We start from the raw sequence: 23,466 nt of genomic DNA, 5'->3' as shown, positions 1-23,466 counted from the left end.
ATGAAAATCTACACAGTCCTCTGAGATCTCTACAGTCTGTGCTAATAAAGCCAAGTCCACACTAACATGTTTTTATTTTAAAAGGGTTGCAAGTTCTCCCCGTGTCAGCGTGGGTTCTCTCCGGGCACTCCGGCTTCCTCCCACAGTCCAAAGACATGCAGATTGGGGACTAGATTAACTGATAACTCTAAATTGTCCGTAGGTGTGAATGTGAGCGTGAATGGTTGTCTGTCTCTATGTGTCAGCCCTGCGATAGTCTGGCGACCTGTCAAGGGTGAACCCTGCCTCTCGCCCGATGTCAGCTGGGATAGGCTCCAGCCCCCCTGCAACCCTCAAGAGGATGAAGCGGTTAGAAGATGAATGAATGAATGAATATATATATATGTCTTTGCTTGACAAGCCACAGCTGATAAGACTCAATTAGGAAGTGAACGTGGGCGTCTGTGTCATCATTTTCAGAAGTCTCTGTTTCCACTCGTCGAGACTAAAATGCAACCCCGGAGTTTTCAAACTAAAACAGGGTCAGCAGCATTTCAACTGTCACAGTTTTAGAGATTCTGGGATTTCAAACCGCCAGAGAAGTGTGGACGCTTGGTGCAAACGTAGCAATAGTTATGCATTTTAAAATTAAAACATATTAACATGGACATGGCCTCCGACAGTGGACAGAGGAACAGTTGATTTCTAACTTTGAAGGTTTTTTTTGCATAAGTTAATAGAAAGAAATGGGTCCTCATTTTTTCTAGTTTTTAAGTGTGTTATTTTGTAAACTTCTGCAAATGAACTAAACAAACTGGAAACTCATAAGTGCCGTTTAGTGTCAGTGGAACAATCACAGCAGTGAACTGTGTCTTGCCGGTTCAGAGAATCAGCACAAAAAAAGCCTGAAGACAGGCACAGTCCTTGTTTTGACTGCATCAAACTACTTCCCGAGAGGTCTGCTGGAGCTCTCAACCACTCATGCCTAACATCTTGGCAATCCCTCTCTGGATCACCTCAGCCGGGCTTATCTTCACCATACATCCGTTTAGAGAGGCCCTGCTGCTCATTTTATACGGTCAGGGTGGGGCATTTATGACATATGGCATCTGATGGCCACACACTGTAATCACTGTCAGGGATTATACAAACTCACATGGATTTCTCTGAGCTATAAAAAGCCTCATAAGTTCACAACATCAGCTAAAGTCAGAGATGTGATTTACAAATGCTTCAATGAGGTTTTGTTTCTGAAACAAAAATAAAACTTTAAATAAGAGAACGAATGTTAATGCATGGTTGATTATGATGATATTACCTGTGAGCTAGTGAATACAGGCTTTTTACCAAGTCTCCGGTTGTCCCCTTTATCAATAGCATCTGTCAAAACAGCATAAAAGGAAGATCATCAATTAGCCAGTCAGTATTTTGCCTGCAAAACACAAAAAATCCAAGAATAACACAGATGAAAAGGGCTGCAACGATTTTCAAGACGCTGCCTCGGTCCTTCTTTATGCGAGTGAGAGGAGCCATAATTTTCATTCACAAATTCTCATTCCCACACCCTCTGTTTACCCTCTGACCATTAGGAAACAAACACTGAATCAATGGTTCGATCCATCAGGCATGTCTAACAAAGACTTTTCCATATATAGCACGACCATTTCTATACCTTATACAAGAGCAGTTACAGAACCTAATGATTTATCTTGTTTAATCAAAAGCAAATGAGGTGAAGTTTTATCAATTATAGGGCTGCAACTAACATCTATTCATCTGCCTGTTGTTGTCTCGATCAATTGTTTTGTTAATAAAACGTCAGATAACAGTGAAACATGCCCTGTGACGTCCAAGGTGACATCTTCAAATGATACGTGTTATCTGACCATCAGTCCAAAAATCCAAAGTTAATCAGTTTATTATCATGTATGACAGAGAAAAGCATCAAATTCTCACATTTAAGAAGCATGAAACCTGCAAACGCCTGGCCTTTCTACTTAAAACGTTACTAAAACAATTATTATTACTATCAAAATAGTTGCCAATTTATTTTCTGCCTATCAATAAATCGGCTAATCGTAGCAGCTCTACTCTGTTCAGTGAAGAACATTTGTTGTGTTTGCATGTGAGACCCAGAATCCAATTTCAAGACTGCAAGAAATGTACCAGTAATGGGCACACACTGATACCAGCCACATAAATTATTCATGCAATGCATTTCAACACATTACTCGCTCAACAGTGGGGAAACAGCATATTATTTGCAATTGTGGAGGCTTGTAATCATGTGCAGATCCTTAAAGACAGGAATCCAGCCTTTCATTCCCACCCTTTAAATCAAGCATGGCGCGTCTGGTGCATTTACCATGTTAGCATGCACTCAACTGCACAGGACTGTTAAAAAAAGGTGCTCACATACAGCAGAAATGTGTAAGAACAGCACTGGCTACACAATAAATGGGTTAGTAGTGGACACGTAGCTGTGTAGGAGGAAAGTGTTAAATCAGCCAACAGCATATGCTCCAAGGGCTTTGGTTCATCTCTAATGATGCAGAGCCACTGCCTCAGCACTAGGCTGGGTTAGGGAGGGAAAAAAAACACATCCACACAACTGCAGCATGAATATCCTGTGTGGGACTAGAAAGAGGGAACAAGGATTTCCTTCCTTACCTGCCAGTATTCTCTCTCTGTGTTTGGAGGACAGGGTCTCCCATCCCTGCGTGTGGCGGACCGCGTAAAAGGTCTGAAGCAGAAAGGTCCACAGCCGAGCACGCAGCGTACAAATCTCTTGCCTGAATGGCTGGCGGTAACAGAGGAGAGAGGGAGAGAGAGGGGAGAAGAATGGAAAGGGGTGCGCTACAGCACAAGCGAATCAGCAGCTGCTTGACGAACCTTTCACCATGGCAACAAATACCCCTCCCTCCTCCCTCCCTCCCTTTCTCTGTCCCTCCCTCCCCCTCTGTCTCCGTTGCAGAATCTACTTGAGCTCCCTTGAGCGAAATCGGTGATGTCAGCGGCCGCTGCCCATACTCCTGTTTCCACGCCTGATTATAAAAACAGGGCTGGAAGGTGGGGCGGAGCCATCTCTACCTCCTCCGCTGCACTGACCACACACCCCTCGCCAACAGATAGCACAGCCAGATTAGTGAAGGCCACTGGCACACGTCACAGTCTCCCTCGGCCTAATCCATTCTGCCATACTGTACGGTATTTACAGGGGTTATGCGCTTTAACTCGTGCAGCCAGGTCACTTTCCCTGGAAGTCATCTCACAAGCTGCTGGCTGTAATCTGTTTGTATGATTTAAAATTCTCTTCAACAAACATGAACAGAGCTTACAGTTTGCTGGGGACTTTAACTGCAAGGTTCAAATGTTATACTTGAAATGCCAACATTTCAATACTTGTTGATGCATCAACTTGTGATCACAACACAGTCAACATTCATTACAGTCATTTCTGTAGCCTATCCCAGCTGACACTGGGTGAGAGGCAGGGTACACCTTGGACAGGTCGCCAGACTATCACAGGGCTGACACATAGAGACAGACAACCATTCATACTCACAATAACACCTACGGGCAATTTTGAGTCACCACTTAACCTGCCTGTCTTTGGTCTTTGGGAAGAAGCCTGTAATGACTGAAAGTCCAAGAGGTCACCACCATGTGATGACTGACTAATATATGTTATAGTAACTCTTGTCTACCTTTTCATACCAAAGCCAAGCAGCATCACCCCCATGTCACATCTCGCTTCCCACAAAGCCACGTTGGACGACACATGCTGACCCATTCAGACCAACCCTAAACACATATTTACCCCAAGGCCTATGCTTTGCTCTGAAATGCCAAGTAAATGTGAAGTTTGCTCTCCCGCAGCTGTATGCTACCCTGCATCCAGAATGAAGTGAAGCATAGGATGATACAGAATATGACAGCATACAATGGTTGTTAGAAAGGGTTTTCAAGGAAAGGAAAGACAGAGAGCAAATATTTCTGACAAAAAAGTAAAGCTATGTTCACACCTGAAGTTTGGTTCCCTTTGCTATTAAATAATACTAGTCTGTATAGAGTTAAAAAAGATGACATAGCATTTCCAAGTGGTATTATTGTTAGCGCTGCTGTTGCAAAGACAACCAGATCGCTTCCTGTTTTCCTCAGAGCCAAATACCAACAACAACATTTTGTTTTCCACAGTTACTTCGGTTGTTCCAACGTCTGCCATTTTTGCTACTGGAGATAGTAACTGCAAGAATAACTTAGAATAAAGAGACTCAAAACACATAGGATTGGACATCCTTCAATGACAACTTGAATGGGGGTAAAATAATCAACTTGTCTTGTTCTTATAGACTTTCAAAACGAGATCGGACCGAATTTATCAAATTCTGACAACAAAACAAGTCATTCTGTGGGGGTTGTGACACTGCAAAACAACTTGCTCGCATACATAGCTCAAGGTCCACTTACTAGCTTTTCTACAGAGGTTTCAACTGCATGTCAAAGTCTTCTCTGCAGGAGTTAAATAGTCAGAAGTTATTTTCTTTGGGAAACCCACCACTGCTGACCCAATGCTCTGATCTCTGACTGAGGTTAGATAGTTGGAGTTAGTCAGTCCAAATTTCATCCACTGAGGAAGATCAGGAGCAGCAGTTGAAAGTTCTGGCAACAGCTAGCAAGTGGACACTGATTTGTTGGTTGATTTTGATTTTGTGATTTTGCAGCCAGTTTGCTTAGACGCAGACCAAATGGCATCGTTCCAACTGAGGTCAATGATCAGGACTAAATGAAAGACTGCAGGTGTGAGCACAAGCTAACGGTCACAGTATGATGTCTGTTCTTTGAAAAGACAAAGACAAAGAATCTGCATCATTTACCTCCTCTTGTTTTTGCCCTCCCCGCTCCAGGAGAGAGTCCTCTTCTGCGTCCTCTCCACACAGACAGTACACAGCAGCGAAAAGATCACAGCAGTTGTCCACAGTCACACCTTCTCTGATGGCTGAACACAGCTTCTTCAACAACGTGGGCTCACGGGTAAACTCTTCCCTCTGTAACAGCATGACACGGACACGGAAGGGCAAATTCACACCAACACCATGAACTGCACTTCACACTTCACAATTTTTCATATGCCATAGTATAAATCTTGCCTTTGCACTAAGAATACAGACAACTAGTATATATGAGTATCTCGCAGTTGTGAGACTCCGCAAACCTGTCTGTGAAACCATGGATGCTTTGACCACTAAATTCTAATCAGTTCATCCCTGACTCAGGGAGGATGTTTGTGCCAAATTTGAAGAAATTCCCTCAAGGTGTTGTTGCGATATCACAGTCACAAGAATGAGATGGTGGCCACCGTTATTGAAAGAAACTGTATCTGTGATTAATTTTGCTCTGTGTTAAATCAAAAAGAGATAGTCTCGTTCAAAATATACGCTCACAATAACGCGTGGCATGACGATGATATCATCTGGTTACAATCACTGCTGTCATGATTAGTGGAAAGTCTGGGGGGTTTTAATGGGTTTCATTTATCACCAATACCATGAAGACATTAAAAAATTTTACTGTAACTGTGTCTGTTAGCACTGTTCTTTGTGAACTGGATGGAAAATTGCATGGAAAGGGTCCAATTTTGAACCAAATGAATGCATATTACCTCATTTACATGCAAATAGCACAGGAGCACCCCAGCGCTATTTGCTTAGCAGCGCAGACAGGGGTCCATTTCACCAACTGCAGGTGCTTTAAGAGTTACACGGTGTCTTTTGGTCTGATTGGTGCAGGTTTAGCGTCCATAAACAGCGTGCAATCCTTCGGTAAATTCACCCATCAGAAAACCATAGACACCTAAGCTGAATCTGTGCAAAGGTCATGCATTAGCATGGCTACACCAGCCCCTTACCCTGCGAAGGTCCCGGAAGGCCTGAGTGTGGACAACTTTAGGGAGATGCTGGACAATGACGTGCAGGCTCGCCTCCTGCAGCTCTGTGGCAAGACTCCTCACCTGTTGGGCCCACTTGACTTCTGGGAGGCTGCCAATCAGCTGCTCGGTGCCACAGAGCATTGTTACAGCGTTCTGCACAGTCTGAATGGAAACATCTATCAGCTAAAGAGACTCTTTCTCTCGAGGTGAAAAGACAAAATAAAGTGGAATGAACACAGTTCTATATAAAAGCAGTCTGTTATCCCTGCCCAGGACCTATCGATCAATGGAGGGAGTCCCAGGATTGTGTAACGGTTCTTGGCCGGCTCTGAATCTCAATACTTGCCAAGAGTGAACAACAGTACATTTGTCTTGCTGTGCTCACATAATGCACTCCACCTCTTTGATAGTGATGAAAGACAGACTCAAGATTCAATTATCAATTACAAGGCTGGATCACTCACCATCTGTCTGCATCCACATCATATTCCTCAATTAGTCTGTCTTTAATAACTGAGAATTTAATAAAGGTCATCTTTGATTAAGTTACGTTTGGATTTCCTTCCTGTGGAAAAACACTGGAGAACGGGATGATGATATTTGTGCAATTACATGAATACAGTACAGCTGATGACTGTGGGAGGGAGGAACTTACCATGGTTTCAGTTACAGCCGTTAGACAAGCGGCGTGAAGCTCAGGGGACAAGAGGGAAAAGTTTCTCTCACACCAGGTCTTCACATAATGATCAGCAACCCACCTGAAAATACACATTGTATTGTATCTGTATCTAACTTGCTTTTGGGTCATAATAGCAGAACAGTTCAGTTTATGGGTAATTTGACCATTTCCCCTCTAATCAGTCAGACAAACTCTTGTCTACGATTCTGCAGCGTAAGCCTGAGGAGTCTCAGCTCTGAGGCTCTGAGGCTCGAAGCAGCGGTCGGCTGAGCTTTGCTTGAGGGAACAGCAGAGTGAGTGAGGATGAGAAGGTCAGTAACGCACTGCTGCACAGAGCAACGCAGCTCGATTCACCGTCATACTCGCGTGACTCATCAGACTCAGCAGAGACAACATGGCGCGTGCGCGCGCACACACACACACACACACACACACACACACACACACACACACACACACACACCTTCAAATCAGAACCAGCTCACAGCCTCAGCCACATCCTATCCTCCTGACCTACATTCACACACTTCTTGCTTGCTCACTGCAGTGTGCGAAGCATGCAGAGGAATCAGCTACAGGAGAACTCCAAAGTGAAATACTGTGACTTTGTGCACACACACGTGAATAGGAAGGAAAGTGATAAAAGCTGTGCAGCAACCTGAAATATAAAGACGTGACAGGGTACAGGCAAGCCTCTCGATGCAGTGAAATATACTGGTGTCTGTTACTAAATCTTTTAAAACGCCTCAACCTTGAAGAGTGAGTCACTTCATTTAAGTACATCTTTTTTTAATAAGTAGATTAAACTTTTTCCTATGGCGCCTCAAGAATAGTTCATTTAAAGGATCTGGAAGATCTTTTACATTTCAATCGACGGAGTGGTGCATTGGACCACATTAAAGCAAACTGCGTTACACAACTAACCACAACCCTAGGCTACTTAATAACACTGAAGCATCAGCCCACATGTTGGTTACCTAGCAACAAGATGCTGATGTAACTTGCAGTGGCAAGAATGGTGACAGGTTGGAATGTGTGGTGGCACTTTTTTCTCCAAATTACATTACACAAGCAACTTTTAAGGTCAAGTTTGACGAAAATTCTAATTTGGAGACCATCTAACTAAAATGAAAGAGTCTCTGTCTGCATGTTCTTTAATTTCCTTGACAGCTGTTCATCCCATCGACTTCACACTTGGCGGGTGTATCTCTGAGAAATGAAGGATGTGCAGCGTCAAGTGCAAGCTCTTGAGATCTATGGGATATATTTATTAGTAGTGCGTTACTACTGCCAGAAGCACACACTGTGTCGTGTTTTGAGAGGGGAACCCTGTTAACTGTTACACCGCTGGACAGCATGTTGGGTACAGCCCACTCTCTGTCGCTCGCTACAGACATAGATGAAAAGAGAACTGGATACAAAGTTGGAGGTGAGGTCCCATGTAAAATTACCAAGTTCTTTCGCATCACTGGGCCCATAGAGCAGGCACACTAGAGACTTCTGCCAGCTGAGTGGCTAACTTTCTGTTTAGCCCTCTGCTGACTTAAATGGATATAAACTGATTTAATCTTCTAGACTTTTGAAATGTTATCACCCCAAATGGGTCATACTCTAATGGTGAAACAAGTCATTTCAGGTTGTGACCCTCAAAAAATGTATCCACTGATTTACAGGCATCTCTTTCCCAATTTAAGTCTTTGGGAAAAAGTCATAGTGGAACAGGAAGTTGTAGTTACACAGTTTCGCCACTATGTCAAATTGGCCAGAGCAGTACATTCAAGAGCAGATGACGCAAGAGAGACTGGATATGTTACATTTCAGCAAACTCAAACAATTCAAGCGTCAGCTATGTAACTCTCAGAATGCACCCTTTTGTTTCAGAAATTAGCTTGGTCCCAAATAGCTAGCTGTTGGCAAATGACACATATGCTCTCGCGCTGCTAGGGTATGCAGCTATTTCACGGCACTTGGCTAGTGTCGAGCGTGAAGTTGTTTGGATGAGTGGCCCCTCTGAAGCTGCAAGCAGCAATACCAATGGCCAGAGCTAGGCATTACATCTATATCTTGATATGAGACTAAATATTGTAAAGTTGTAGGTTGTGTCTCGTCCTGGTTTTAAAGGCTGCATGACAGTAATGTGATGTAATTTTCTTAACTTACCAGGCTGTTCCAGCTGTTCTATTATGCCTTTACCCACTTAGTCATTATATCCACACTATTGATGATCAGAAATCTCACTGTGCAAATGATTTGTTAAAGCACCAGTAGTCAACCCTACATTATCAATCCAATATCACCATTGTGGTATTTGGTCAAAAGACATTGTGTTATTTAACCCTATGAGCCCTAGGCCTTTTTTGGGGTATTTTTACTGCCTTTACTTTAAAGCTCATATCACAGACATTATAAAGGCTACACATGCTATATCTTTTTAAGGACACTTTTTTTCAGGACAATCTGGGCTATCCAGATTTGCCATCGTTTCATGTCCTTCCAAGTGCCTGTATTTTATAATTTTTATATCAATTAAAAAAAAACAAATCTGTGTTACTAAATTCTTACATTTTTACATGTATCTCACCATAGCAAGTTGGAAGTTGACATATTCTGCCATATATAAAGAGGGGAGACTATCTGGAATCTGGCAATATAAGAACCATGATGGCCAGGCGGACATGATTGCCAGTATTTTTTCATTATTGCAAGAAATTCCACTGACTCATTCACAAGTCAAAAATGTGTTTTATCTGAAAGAAACATGCAATATTTACATCTAAGATAATAGAAAAATAGTCAACCAAGTGCAATGACGTCCTCCAAGATAATATTTGCCACTTTGTTTGCAGTTTTTTTGATGTTGTTTTTCAGTTTCAGTTAGGGGTGGGGGTGGGAGGGCGTGTCCCCTCAATGTATATGGTGACTACGGCCCTGTCAGCATGCATTAGGCTACAGTTGTCTGGGTGAGCAAAGGTGAAGTGCCTGGTCTTGTCATACAAAGTTTGATGAAGTGTCAACTGGACAATATGGAGATATTTGCATCTTGAAAGCCGGACTACAAATGTGGATAGACAGAGAGAAACACACGCAAGCCTAAGACATGGTAAGATATGATATTCCTCACTATATGAAGTGACTGACAACAAGATCTGTATAATGGGTTGTAAAGAAATTTGTCAGGTTTTTATTTTGTAGACAACTGGTCTGTATTTATACCATGATGGGATGACAGCACAATGATGTGTGCGGTATCACTGGAAAGCTCTGCTCCTGCGCTTTCATGTGATATGCACGGCATTCCTGTGCGAGCCTGCATTCGCGAGTAATCCATCCAAGAGTAATGTGTGTGCAAAGCTGTATGAAAGCTCTGTCATACATAATTTTAGTGTAACTTCGTTTTTTTGTTTTTTTTTTGTGAAAACATTGGACTACCGACAAGTGCTTGGTCTTGTCGGTAGTCCAACGTTTTCACGTGGCTTCTCGCTATGACGAACGGCCATGGAGAAAATCCATAGAGAAGAACAGGTGTGAATTTGGACGCACTATGTGTCGTTCGGGCCCATAGGGTTAATTTCCAAACAGGCACTTTTTGCACAGGCACTGCACTAGTCAATACAAATGTCATCACTTTTCCGAATGTTTATGTACATAATGTAGTTTATATTACGAAGCTGTAACACGTTTATAGAAAAGAAACACTCACCTCTTACACAGCATGTGGAGGTTTTGAAGGCCTAAGGCGTGTGTGAGGGACAGACACTCGAGAACTGTTCTTTGAACCCCATCAATCGGCTGCTAAAACAGAAGGAAAAAAGAAAAGGGGGCATTTATACTCACACAGTGATTTGTGATGCTCTGAGACACAGACTGGCACAAACTCAAAAGGTGTTCAGATAAGTGAAACGACTTCATTATTGACACTGAGCATGCAGGCACCGTACAAAATCAACAAGTGTAAAGCCAAAGGAATAAAGACGGGATTTGTTCTTGGTGTTTTCAGCTGTGACGCTACACATACTGCTATATCACTGCTGTTTAGGACTACGAGGGATCACTGCACTGAAGATATGACATGCCCTAAATACGAACATGAAATTATTAGTAGAAAAATCTGCACTATAATTAACAACCTGTAATATTTGATTGCATTCAAAGTGCAAGCAAGCACCCTATGTTGAAAAATGAAAGTATTTACTAGTTTTCCTTATGTATGGCTGACCTTTGGGAAGAAGCGACAGTAGTCTCGGGTCAGAACCATCTCCACCACGTCTTTCAGCCCCTCTAAACCCAACATGTCTGCTGCCAGCACCACCTGACTGTGGAACAGGAGACATCAAATACATGTCAATTTGCTTTCAGAGCCTGTCCTCTAATTTTGGTCAGTCTGTTCACATATAGTACCTTGCACTGGCTCCAGGTGGCAGATCCAGAATGGCCCCATACATGAACTGGAGCAGGATCTCCATCTCATCTGGCCCTAAGCTGGAACGGTTAACAAAAGAATCTGTTTACAAGCCATAACATACAGAATTGTCTCCAAGCACAACCTAATATTATCTCCGTGAATCCAGGCACACAGTGTAGATGTATTTGTTTGTGTCTATACTGCAAACACAACTGAGAATGCTGTAGACAAAATCCATATATCATGCACCACTCAATCCACGTGACTGCAGCCCGAGGGCCACTTCACAGGTTTCCCCCCTGCACGTCAACGCAGCAGCTCTACATTCTGACAGCCGTGTCTTCCCCTGTTACCCTCAGATCAGTAATGCTGAGGCGAGTGTCACATCTCCCTGGAGGAAAACATGGGCTTCATTTGCCTTTACCCGCTCTGAAAAGGATCTGCGGGTGGTGGTGAAGGGCTGGGGGTGGTGGGGGACTCCTCAGCAGACAGTGGATGAGAAGACATTCATGTGCCTCAGAGAGGAAACGCTGCAGCCTTACTTGGTAGAAATCCAAGCAAGCCATTTGAGATTCCGCGGGCTGTGTGTGTGTTTGTGTAAAATATGGCATTGCGAGTGAAACTCCACACTGTACAGAAACCTGAATAATTAACGCAGCAGACGCAGTAAATCAGCTGTACTGCTCAGGAATGAAATGTTAGCATTGTTAGAGCAGGAGTGGTGCGTTATTGATCCATGTGACCTGCTGCAAGATGATGACGATGATGATGCTGATGCACCAGTCTTACCCTTGCAGAGTGATGCACTGTCTGGAGCTCTCCATCCAGCTCCCACTCAGCATAGCTCGGAAGTACTGCGACCGTGCACACAGGATTGCCCTAGAAACCCAATAAAGCAGGCAGTTGCATGTCAGAGACACACACAGCATTTTAATATTTCACACGTCATCTGGCGGGCTTATGTGTGCTTAAGTGACTTTGAAGTGACAAGCAGGAGGACAAAAGAAGTAGAAACAGTCTCTGGAGACAGTGTTTTTATTCTCCCTGGCCTCTGAAGACTGTACTGTCACAGATATGGAAATACACCTCCTCTGAAGTGTTTATAGTACTTAATTAGCTCTAATAAAGGACTGGTGATATTCAAAATCCCAAAAAAGACCAAAACCAACAATAAACTGATCCCTCTAATGAGTATTATGTGTGTCTGATGTTCTTCTTCTGTGCCAAAGAGCTCCGCTGTTGTCCAAAAACTTTTAAACAAACATCAATGAGCTTCACAGACGCATGGGGTGACATAAATAAAACATGGCTTCATGGACTTATCAAGCATGGTACACTGGACTGGCAACACGCACCAAGCAAAAACAGAAAATATTTCACACTGGAGGCAAGCAATTACAATAATACAATTCTTAATATAACTGTTTTACATGTCCATAAGGTCCAGGGTGGGAGGGGACCAAAGAGAGGGGTTCAGGGGTGGTTACTTTATTTGTAGCCCCTTTATAGTCACGTTTAAATACCAATAAAAACTGGTCGCAAAAAATAAATACAACACTGTAGTTTATTTTGAGTCAATCACACATCCACTAACTTGCTGCCAGAAATACTGAGCAGCATGCCAAATGTGTTTTAACCTGCAGCTGATAATATTTTTTGACAAATGTACTATTTCCCCCTGTTCAAATAAAGATTTAAGGGTTCAGTAGGAACCATCTGGCTTTAGGCCACACACTGAAAGTAACAAAAAGAAAAGTATTTGTTTTGTTTTAGTGGAATATATTGATATTTTTATGTATAAAATACATTATAATGCCAGCTTTATCTTTGAATATACTTCAGTGAGTTGAAAGTCAGTCACAATAAGCCTGTAGTATCAACTTTGTGACGCGGTTTCCCTCTGCCCTGCCTTACACTGGGGATTGGACGCCTCTCTTTCACCCTTGAACTGGAAGCAGAGATTCTGCTTTATTAATCATTCAGCGCGCCTCCTCTTCCGAATATTTATAATAAAAAGAAAACCAGAATTAGGGCTGCTTGATTATGAAAAAAAAATCACAATAACGATTATTTTGGTCAAAATTGAAATCACGATTATGCAAATGATTATGCAGCGCATGTGATGACTTATATTGTTTACACGACGGCATGTCATTTCTGTCTACATGGTCACACATTTACAATTCTCTGCTCTTTGTATCGCGCATGGCGGAGTTCGGCCCCGATGCACACACATACACAGACCAACCTCTCTCGCTCTCCCTCTGCCATTTTCGGCACACTGTTTTTGAAATCTTCTGCGATCACCTGCCCCTCGCATTATTTGTAGTCACCTACTTGACTGGCTTGTGGAGTTAGGAGAGGAGAGGAGAGGAGAGGAGGGGCGGTATTGCGCATGCGTGGCTTCCGTAGAAGACAAAATAACATCTCCAGGCAAAAATCGTTTACCCTCGATTTCATTAATTTTGAAATCGTTTGACCTCAAAATCGTAATCGCGATCACCAGACGATTAATTGCACAGCCTTAGCCAGAAAAAAATTATTGCAGTTGTGTGCGTCTGCACACCAGTTTATCACTTACAGTTTACATTCACGTCTCTGAAAACACAGATGCTTCACACACATCTTCCCCCCGGCAACATGGACGATCTATACAATCGACACAGTTTCCAGGTGGACACCCAAGATTAGAGTCACCAATTCTGTCTTCATGTCTCCCCTTCTGTTCCTGAGATATGACGCTGAATAATGTGCAGAAAAGTGCTTTTGCAGAACATTACGATGTCACGGTGAAGTTGACTTTTGACTCTTTGGATATAAATTGTGATAGCTTCATCATTAGACATTTCCGTGAAAATTTGTAATAATTAGTAAAGAATTCTTCCATTTTTTGCACAAAAACAAAAACAAAAACAAAAACATGTTTTGTGAGGTCACAGTGACCTTGACCTTTGACCACCAAATTCTAATCAGTTAATCGTTGAATCCAAGAGGACATTTGTCCCAAATTTGAAAAAAAATCCTCAAGGTGTTCTTAAGATATTACATTCACAAGAACGGGACGGATGCAAGTACTTCCCAAAAACATAATGCCTCTGGCCACAGTTATCACCAACGACACCTACTTCTTAATAAGATGCATATTTATATATATTTTTCTTCACATAGATAAGCATATCTGCCTTGTTGCAGCTCAGTCTATTTCTCTTCTTATCCAACATGTGAGACACAGAGCTGATCAGCTGCTCACTGACAGAGAACTTGAAAACAAATCACATATGCATAAGGCACTGTTTCCCTCTTGAGTCACGTCAGAGTCAGTCCAGCCAGTGGTTTCTTTTCTGAATCAGCAGTTACTGTTGTCTGAGTCTGACCAAAAATAACCAACACAACAATTAGCCTGAGCAAAACTGATGTGACACAACAGATAAACATCGGCCACTGCCATTGGTCTTATTTGCCGACAGGCTGATGGCGGTAAACAGGGAATTTCTGGTGATATGGCAAATAAGTCTGTGCATCTATAATTGAAGGGGAACATAAATCTTTAATCAGACTTCAAGTGTGCGTGTTTTCTTACAGGGAGTTTCCTACGTATAAAATCCTTTATCACAGTATTTTTACATTATGATACGTGCTATAAATATATATCATGGTAGAGTGATATACTTCCCAGAAATTAAACTGAGAAGCCATTTATAGATGAATAACAACATGGTGAATCAGCCCGAGGCAATAATGAAAAACTCACATAATGTGATCTTATCTTTAGACGAAGAACTTGATATCAGTAGAGAAGAATATCGTCTGGGGATCACTATCAGTGCTATTAGAAAGATCGTCTTAATCATTTGTTATGCACTGCGGGTCGGGGGGGATGCTTGACATATCTGATCTCGCTCTTAGATTCGATTTCTGATAATAAATGTATTTATATCATATTCAATTCATTGCCAAGCTCAGTCTGCACCCTATGATGTTCAGCCAACCTATTCCTTTCTGAGTAAAATGACTAGTCAAAGTTGTGAGCGACAACCTTGGAAAGAGGGGAGTCTTCCAAAAACCCACATGAGGTTTCTATTTTCATTATCAGAAATGATTTCCCTTCGGAGCAGCAGGAAAATTTTGACTGCATTTTCATCCATCCTGGATTATGGTGACTTTCTGTATGTGCGTGCATCAAACTTTGAGTGAATCATTCATCTCTATGTTTAATTTCAGATGTTGGATTACTAACTGGATGGACCTAACTGAAGACATGGAGACAGATTCACATGTATCTGTCCATCTTAACAGTCATTCTTGATAAACTTTCTGGGGAGCAATTAAAAGAGGCAGTGGGCCTTATGTCAGAACATTCTCATATTATTCTAGCTTTTTTTTTCTGTGCAGTTTACTCGCACAAGTGTCTGAAGTCAGATTTACCAAATGCTATTAACTGAACAAACCTGTCATCTTGAGTTACAGCCAGAACAGTGTAACTTGTTCATGGAGGTGCAAGCTTGTGTAATTTGATTGCCAGCAACTCCCCTAAACTGCTGTAACAGGCTGCCTGTTCTGCTCTGTTTGTGGGCAGGGACCATTCATAAAAATGTGTGAACACTACCATCACACATTCAAACCCACATTCAAAACATGCTTTGTTTGTTTCTGTTAGAAATAGTCAAGGTCTCTGCTTTATGCCTCTAAGGTCCTTTGTCATTGTGCCACATATAAAGAACATAAATGTCTCTGTTGTAAAAGGGATGATGTATCTCAATAGACTTTAATATATTCATAGTGCAGAGGGAAGTAAGGGCGTCAGGTTGGAGAAGCCCTCGTTCAGCCTCTGGGTGGGAGCTGCAGCAGCTAACACGGTGCTGCTACAGAGATCACTGCTGCAGAGCAACCGAAAAATAGCCCAGCTTCCTCTCTCTGACAAGCTATCACTGGCTGGCTGCTCCCTTGAGCATGAGCTGGGAGAAACCTGTCTCCATGGTTACCAGCGGCTACTACTACCTCTGCATCAGTGAATGACCACCCACCGCTGCCCCACAGTGGTACGAGTCAACAGCAGATGTGCGACCTCTGTGGTGTTTCACATCTGGTAAATGTGACTGTGATATATTGAATTGAACATGCTCTCGCCATAGATGGCAGCTATGACGGAATTCTTAAAGGGACAGTTCAGATTTTTTAAGCGGGTTTGTACGAGGTACTTATTCATAGTCGGCACACCCTCAGTTTAGAGAAGCAGGCAGGCAAGCTTAACAGTGTACTGCTATGGACGGGAGCAGCAGCAAAACGTGTTTATGCCACATTGCTTAGCTTATGTGGCATTACTCCCACCTGCTTCTCCAAACTGGGGGCGTGTCAACCACCGTCTAACTGTAGGTAATGCACTGACTATAGATAAGTACCTCATACAACCCCATCTAAAAACATCAAAAAAACAGGCAGTTTATTTATTTTAGATGTTATTTTAGTGGTTAACTTCTGACTGCGTTGCCGTCATGTTCACATTCATACCGCAAGGCACAAAGTGTCTCGTACTTCAGCAGCATTTAAAATCCAACATGGTTGTTGAAGATCGTGATTAAAGGCTTCAAAGGGCTCTTAATGCACACAACATTTATTGGGACAATGTTTAAAATACTTAACAATAAACTGTGTTAAATGTTCACTGTTTTCTGAGTGTTTTCCCTTTTTTAGATTCGTTGACTAGTCTCAAAGTTTTTGTTTAGTCGACAGGGAAAATAGTCGCCAGGAACATCCATAGTTAGGAACTATTAGGAAAAATGCCAGAGGGGATGGTTGGAAAAATATGAACTTCGAAGTATAAATGTACTGAATTGTATGGACTTGGAGGTGCAGGGGTTTCGACAGTATCCGACTTGTACCAGGTGGTAAACATGTTTATTTCTGCTATAAAGTTTGAGCATTTTAACATGGGGGTCTATGGGGATTGATTCACTTTTGGGAGCCAGCCTCAAGTGGTCATTAGAGGAACTGCAGTTTCTGGCTTTGTGTTTTAGCCCTGGAGGTTGCCACTTGAATAAAACAAAAAACTGCCTGTGCTTTTGGATTCCAGCTGTTTGAATAAGATGGCGAGAGGCTCTACCTGTGGCAGGAGAAGACCTGCTCTGCTACTTGGATGGTGATGTCACACTGCTCCCCCCTCTGGTACAGATCCAGCAAGTCAGCTCCGAGGCCCGAGGCTGGCTCGAGAGCAGCATCTGGAGTGAAGTTGAGAGGGATAATGAGGGAAAGGCTGTGAGTGTGAGACACATAACACCAGTATTTGAAATAGCAGAGGTAGCTATGATTAAAGTGTTCAACTAAAAATATTCCAAATATTGAAAAAAAAACAAAACTTAAAAGGTATCTGTAGCATGGCCTCGCTGCAATTAGCAGTAACAATAACAGGGATCCAAATGAGATTAGGTCTTAAGTGGATTATGGCTGAGATAACAAGATGTGAAAAAAGAGGAGGGAGGGGGGGCAGCTGAGCAGCAACATAACCTGGAATAAACCCTCCTTGGAAAAACGTGTTCATCTGTTTACCTGAGTCAGTGGAACTATGAAGGTCTGCCGGGTCGGGAGCAGACGGAGTACTTTCTGGCGCTGAGCCTTCAACGTCTGGGATCATTTCAGCCGTGCGCATGCTCTGGTCTGCTGTGTACACTCGCCTGCAGGGGGAAACTCTAAAGGTTAATTAAAACTAGGCCGTTCACACTTATTTAAATTACAATCTCATCTGATGCACTGTGACTTCAAAGATACAGAACGCCAGCCACAAGCTGAACTGCACAGAATATTCTGTTTCTCCTCAGTGAAGCATTTTATAGTCACTGGAAACCTTATAATGTTACTTAGATTTAAATAAAAAATTAACAGTCCCAGAGGGATATTTGTTTACAAAGCCAGCACACATACACACTGATATACACAGTGCTCAAAATCTTTGTGTATGTACTCATTCATCACAGCTCACAACAGTGTCAACGAGGGAGATTGTTCATTGAGAGAAATTTTTTCCATATTCCATTTTATTTCTTCTCAAATTCTATGTTTTCTGCTTTAATTTTTCTAAATTTCTGCATTATTCTTTATCAAAGAAAGTGCTTTTGGCAGGTATATAGACGAGGAAAGGTTGTGTTAGGGTAGTGCATATTTATTTTGTAACACTGGGTGGTACTTGGACTGTAAATAAACTGGATTTATTACTTATTTATTGAACCGTGGGGTAAACAGACTGGGCATTAATTTATATAAGTTATAAATACGTTTGGGAATTTGTTGAAATAATATATGAGTTAAGAAGAAATGTAAGAAAGGGGTAGGGACATAAGTTTTACTTCTACCTACTCCTTTTCAGACACCGTTGACTTCATATTTCCTGTGAATATAAATATACTGTATAAATATAATATAAATTAATCTTATTTTCATACATGCATTTTTACCCTTTTAACACCTTATTTTGAGAAGTAGGTGTAGTCATGTGTGTATCCTGGGCTATTTCAATGCATTTATAGGAGGTATTGGAGACTCGAGTGACACTAGCTGCAACATCAGACGCTGCCTCTCGACCACCGCAGAAGCACCGGCAGACAGGATTTGATCCAGCTTGGCTGACCAAGAAAAAGACCGCAGACAAGTTAACACTGGCTGTCACTCAAATCTCCACAGCTGAGGTTTAAGAGCAGATGAGCTCAGTCAGCTGGCTGACAGTATTTACTGCCCAGATGTAACTTACTACTGGCTGCGGTGTGTGTGAAGACACTGACCCCACTGTATTCTGTGCTGAGGACAGAAGCAATGTGCTCGTAAATGACAACAAAATAATCAGGAGCATAGGTTTTTCTGGCCCTTTGGCTGAAGCACTGTGAAACTGATGATGGTATGAAAAACCTTGACTTTTATAAACTGTGATCACATTTTGGCTAATTCCACAGTATTCTGTGTTTTACTGCAGATTCCAATTTACTGTCAAATTCTGCAATTGCTTCCATGTTTTCTGCAACGTGGAAATCATTTAGGCTGTCCCCAGAAAGTCGGATATTCGAATCATCAGTCGCAGACCCGTCAGCTGACTGAGATTGCTTCAAATCAAGCAGTCGTTTTTTGTTTTTGTTTTTTTTGCTGAAGTCAGCCTAGTCAGTGTTTGCTGAAGTCAGCCTAGGCAGGCTCTGAGACAATATTAACTTCACTCTTCTGCTGAGAATTGGTGAATTTACAGCTTACAGCAACTAATTACCACAAAGTCTGGCCTATGATGGTGCAAAAAATGTTGTTGCACATTTCTGACCCGTCATTAGTGCAGTTAGCTTGTTTGCTACATTACGTGAATGCTGCTATCACCCTGGACGTCCCGCTGTTGATCCGGTACAGCCCTAGAAATGATAGCGCCCTATTTAAGTCTTCTGTATATCCACCCAGATGGGAGTAGTGTGAGGTGTTCATTGAGGGGGTGATCAAGGTTATTTGCTTTGGTAAGTGATAGACATCTGATGGCTGGTTTTTGGAGGTAGTGTGTGTGATGCTGTTCAGTGTGTTTTTGTTGGAGATGGTTAACTAGTGAAGAAGCAGGGGGAACGGTATAGCAGGATGGGTTTAATCAGGCTTTGGTAAAGCAACAACAGGAGGTGAAGAGGCCAACAGACAGTGCTCTGAGTTTGCGTATGACATGGAGTCTTTGCTGGGATCATTTACAAATGTCAGTGACGTGTTAAAACTGAGTTAATAGTCCAAGATATTTGAGGCTGTTGACCTGTTCTACTGACCAGTGCGGGGTGTGTTTGATGTGCTTACAACCAGCTTTCTTGTCTTCCTGAAATGCTGAGCACCTCATTGGGGCTGTGACTAAAGTTTATTTCAATCTGTTGATTTTTTTTCCACAATAAATCTATCAATCGTAACATGTAGACACTTTTCCAGGGCGTAAGTGGATTGCTTAAGACACGGCAGCCTCCCACCAGCAGTGTCACTCGGTGGTAACAAATTCAGCATGAATTCATTTTTAATAGGATCCCCATAACTAGCAAAAAAATCTATTTCACCTGGATACCTGAACTCAGCAAAGCAGCAGTGCCCATATGTAAAAAAAAGCTTCAAAGTAACTTTTAGTCTCCACGGTGGTGTAACTTAATAAGGACGACTCTTTCTTCTAGCCCTAATTATAAACTGCCAATGAAGCAAACGAAGATCAGTGGATCTCTAAGAGCCCAAACTGCAAAGCCTTAATGAGAACTGCTACACTTAAAACTTCGAGATTATTAAAAACACTTATATACATTTTTGGATTTGTGTCTCAACACTGACATGAAAATGTGATGTGCCATGTATTGTTTAATAGCTGCAGCAGATGCATTGCTCCCTGCAACAAACATGCAAACACCAGCAAATCCTGCAGATGAAAGATGGTGTGCTAGGCGCCCTCTGTCTGATAGTCTGTGAAACTGTAACACCATGTTGTCTCCTAACATCCACTACAAGAAAGCAGATGCATGAGTTAAGGCTTCAGAAAGCCAGTAAAGCTTTCTTCTACAGGGGCAAATAGAGGTTGTGTAAATCCCCCAACATGGAAAAATAAACAACAAATATAAGCTGCAATGAGCAAAATAGGAATCACTTGAATCCGCTGCCTACCTGAGGAAATCTTTTAACCCGGACAGCTCGTAGCCAGACAGATGAATGATGGCAGGATCTTTGTGCGTCTGTCCTTGAAGGACATGAGGAGCTCTGGCCAACAGTATGGCTCTGTGTGCCTGGAGCGAGCCTGAGCCAGCATAGAGGGAAACATCTGCCTCCAGTTCCTCCTGCAGCAACCTTGAAAAATAGATTTTTAAAGAAAACAATGCACATATATGCCATCAGTGTGAATTAATAATAACCAGACAAGAGAAAAACAATACAAAACAAACTAAGGTTGGAGCAAAGTTGGCGAATTAAACGTACATTTAAAAGCCAACATAGAGAAAAGACAATAAACCAAAACCAACCTCTAACATCTCTGAGGTTCAAAGATTAATCTGATGGCCTATTTTTCCATGAGCACAGTCCTGAGGCAGCAAGTCCATTTCTTCTCCCCCATCATTATCTCTCGTCCCGCCTCAACGACTGATCTGGGTGACCCAGAAATCAGTCCACTAAAGACCAATAGGGCGGTATGAGTTCACGTGATGGTACTATGTCCGTAACTCTGATGAAAAGTGCCCAAACTGGTGAAGCACTAGTGCACAAAGGACTCTGTTTAGTGATCCAGCTGAACTTCAGATTTTGTTACTGCCTGCATCACTTTCACTGGAAGGACATAGTGTCCCCCTGCAGGGCTCCAGGCTCAGGGACACTGGGACCCATCTCCAGGCAGGATCAGTAATAAATAAAGCAGCCAACTCAGCGTATATTTTATACACTGTATCACGTCCATGCCACTTTATAAGTAGCATACAGGGCCTTTCATGAGTTCACTGATCACATTTAGTTTCACTGGATTGTTTGTTGAGCTTTTGTTATGCTAATCATTAATGATGATGTATTATAGGCTACAGAACACAAAGGGTTAACATAGATACCACATGACCTCCACCACTAACACCAGGGTAAACAATACAACCTTAATATATTGATATAACTGAAACTCATGATGTTAGGTATGGTAAGGTAACATTAGGCAGCAAATAGCTTATGTACTAACCTTATGTGATGCTGATGTAAGCTTATGTTACTGTACACTAGAGGTTCTCAACCAGGGATCCGGGGACCCCCAGGGTCCTCGGGGGAGTCCCAGTGGATCCCAATCTGGGTTAATTTACACTTTTTAATTCACTACGAAATGAGTCCAAAGTGAGTGAGAGTCATAGGTTTCATTTTCTCCACAGTTATCCGGCCAACTGTAGTTGACAACTATAGAATTCTGACTGCGAGGTTGAGAACATTAGCATAGCTAGCTAATGTTAGCAAACTCATGGGGTTAATTCGAAAGTTATTTGCTGCTTCACATTACGCCACCTGACTTTGTAAGTTAGTTATGTTGAAATATTAAGGTTGTATTGTTTACCTTGGTGTCAATGGTGGAGGTCCTGTGGCTGATTGAAACTAATTAACTCATGCTATCATAACCTGACGTACAAAATTCACTTCCTTCTCCAAGCTCGGGACCACAAAGGGTTTGAAGGAGGACATGGGCCTGAGCCTGGAGCTCTGCAGCTAGACCCTTACCCTAGCAGGTCAAAGAGCCTTGCACACAGATATGTGTGGGCCAGCTAAAATACCAAACATGTTTTAAGAACTAATATACACGTACAAGATATTCCAACTGTTGAAATTTGATTTGATTTTTGCAAGTTTTGGGCGTCCTTTACACTACAAAAGATATGTGTCCAATAAGTCTCAGACCATGTTGGCATGTAGTTTAAGTAATTGGATCACAGTGTGTCGTGGTGATAGTTAACACTTGCATTAATCACTGTTTGCATGTGATCTGATTGCCCAAAATGCCTTGGGTCATAGAGACTGACTTCCTGGTCAACTATAAAAATAGTTTTTCAAAACCCACAGCTCCAGTTTCTAATGTAGGTTTGCTTTTAAGAATTTTATGTGTCAGGTAAAGACTGCGATAAACCCAGATGACACCCTCGATATTTTCAAACTCTGGAAAGCTCCTCCAGATCCACAATAGAAAAACTGAGTACTACTCTTTGTGACAAGTAAGTAAACTTAATTTAATTTACTTAAATGTAACTCTGATGGAGGCAACTTAAAGGTCCAGTGTGTAGGATTTAACAGAAGCTCAGGCTTCAACAGAAGCCAGCGGACAAACAAAAGCTCATGCTCTTGAAACACTGGACACTATAAAAATAGTTTTTCAAAACCCACAGCTCCAGTTTCTAATGTAGGTTTGCTTTTAAGAATTTTATGTGTCAGGTAAAGACTGCGATAAACCCAGATGACACCCTCGATATTTTCAAACTCTGGAAAGCTCCTCCAGATCCACAATAGAAAAGCTGAGTACTACTCTTTGTGACAAGTAAGTAAACTTAATTTAATTTACTTAAATGTAATTCTGATGGAGGCAACTTAAAGGTCCAGTGTGTAGGATTTAACAGAAGCTCAGGCTTCAACAGAAGCCCGAAAACGGACAAACAAAACGCTGGCTCTAGATAGGGCAATTCGTATTATTGCGTTGGCCACCCTAGTTAGCAGCCACTCCATGGCAAAATTGTCAGAAAAACACTGTTTTTTTTAACGTCAAACTGCTTTACTCAGTGTTTTTACCAGTTTAAATCACCAGGTCCATTTGTTTTGGAGAGTAACAGACGTCTGCAGATAATTCCATTGGCCAGGACTGAAAACATAAATCCATCCCCTTCAGCTGGCTGGGTTCACTTCCTCTCTTTGGTTCGCCGGATAGTCCATTTGCATTTCCCACTGTAAGCGAACCGCACCAGGTTTAACTTGCAAGTGAACTGAGACCCTGGTTTTCAAGCGGATCAG

At 42.1% G+C, this 23,466-nt stretch overlaps 1 protein-coding gene across 3 annotated transcripts in view; it reads right to left on the bottom strand.

Annotated features, from left to right (window-relative positions):
• btbd8 (BTB domain containing 8) overlaps nt 1-23,466 on the bottom strand; it is a 37,384-nt gene that overhangs the window by 10,460 nt on the left and 3,458 nt on the right. For 2 of the 3 annotated variants that reach the window (XM_049587566.1, XM_049587567.1), the window contains exons 3-14: nt 20,620-20,799; nt 17,533-17,657; nt 17,090-17,204; nt 11,779-11,868; nt 10,986-11,066; nt 10,804-10,900; nt 10,288-10,379; nt 6,564-6,666; nt 5,888-6,070; nt 4,857-5,027; nt 2,650-2,779; nt 1,298-1,359 (exon numbers count right to left, since the gene is read on the bottom strand). In XM_049587566.1, coding sequence (XP_049443523.1) covers nt 1,298-1,359; nt 2,650-2,779; nt 4,857-5,027; nt 5,888-6,070; nt 6,564-6,666; nt 10,288-10,379; nt 10,804-10,900; nt 10,986-11,066; nt 11,779-11,868; nt 17,090-17,204; nt 17,533-17,657; nt 20,620-20,799 — 1,429 coding nt within the window. The remainder of the gene's footprint in view (nt 1-1,297; nt 1,360-2,649; nt 2,780-4,856; nt 5,028-5,887; nt 6,071-6,563; nt 6,667-10,287; nt 10,380-10,803; nt 10,901-10,985; nt 11,067-11,778; nt 11,869-17,089; nt 17,205-17,532; nt 17,658-20,619; nt 20,800-23,466) is intronic. The other variant, XM_049587568.1, reaches the window with a different exon arrangement.

Source organism: Epinephelus fuscoguttatus, linkage group LG10 (genome assembly GCF_011397635.1).
Source record: "Epinephelus fuscoguttatus linkage group LG10, E.fuscoguttatus.final_Chr_v1".
Classification (NCBI taxonomy): Eukaryota; Metazoa; Chordata; class Actinopteri; order Perciformes; family Serranidae; genus Epinephelus; species Epinephelus fuscoguttatus.
This window is presented reverse-complemented; position numbering and strand designations above follow the sequence as displayed.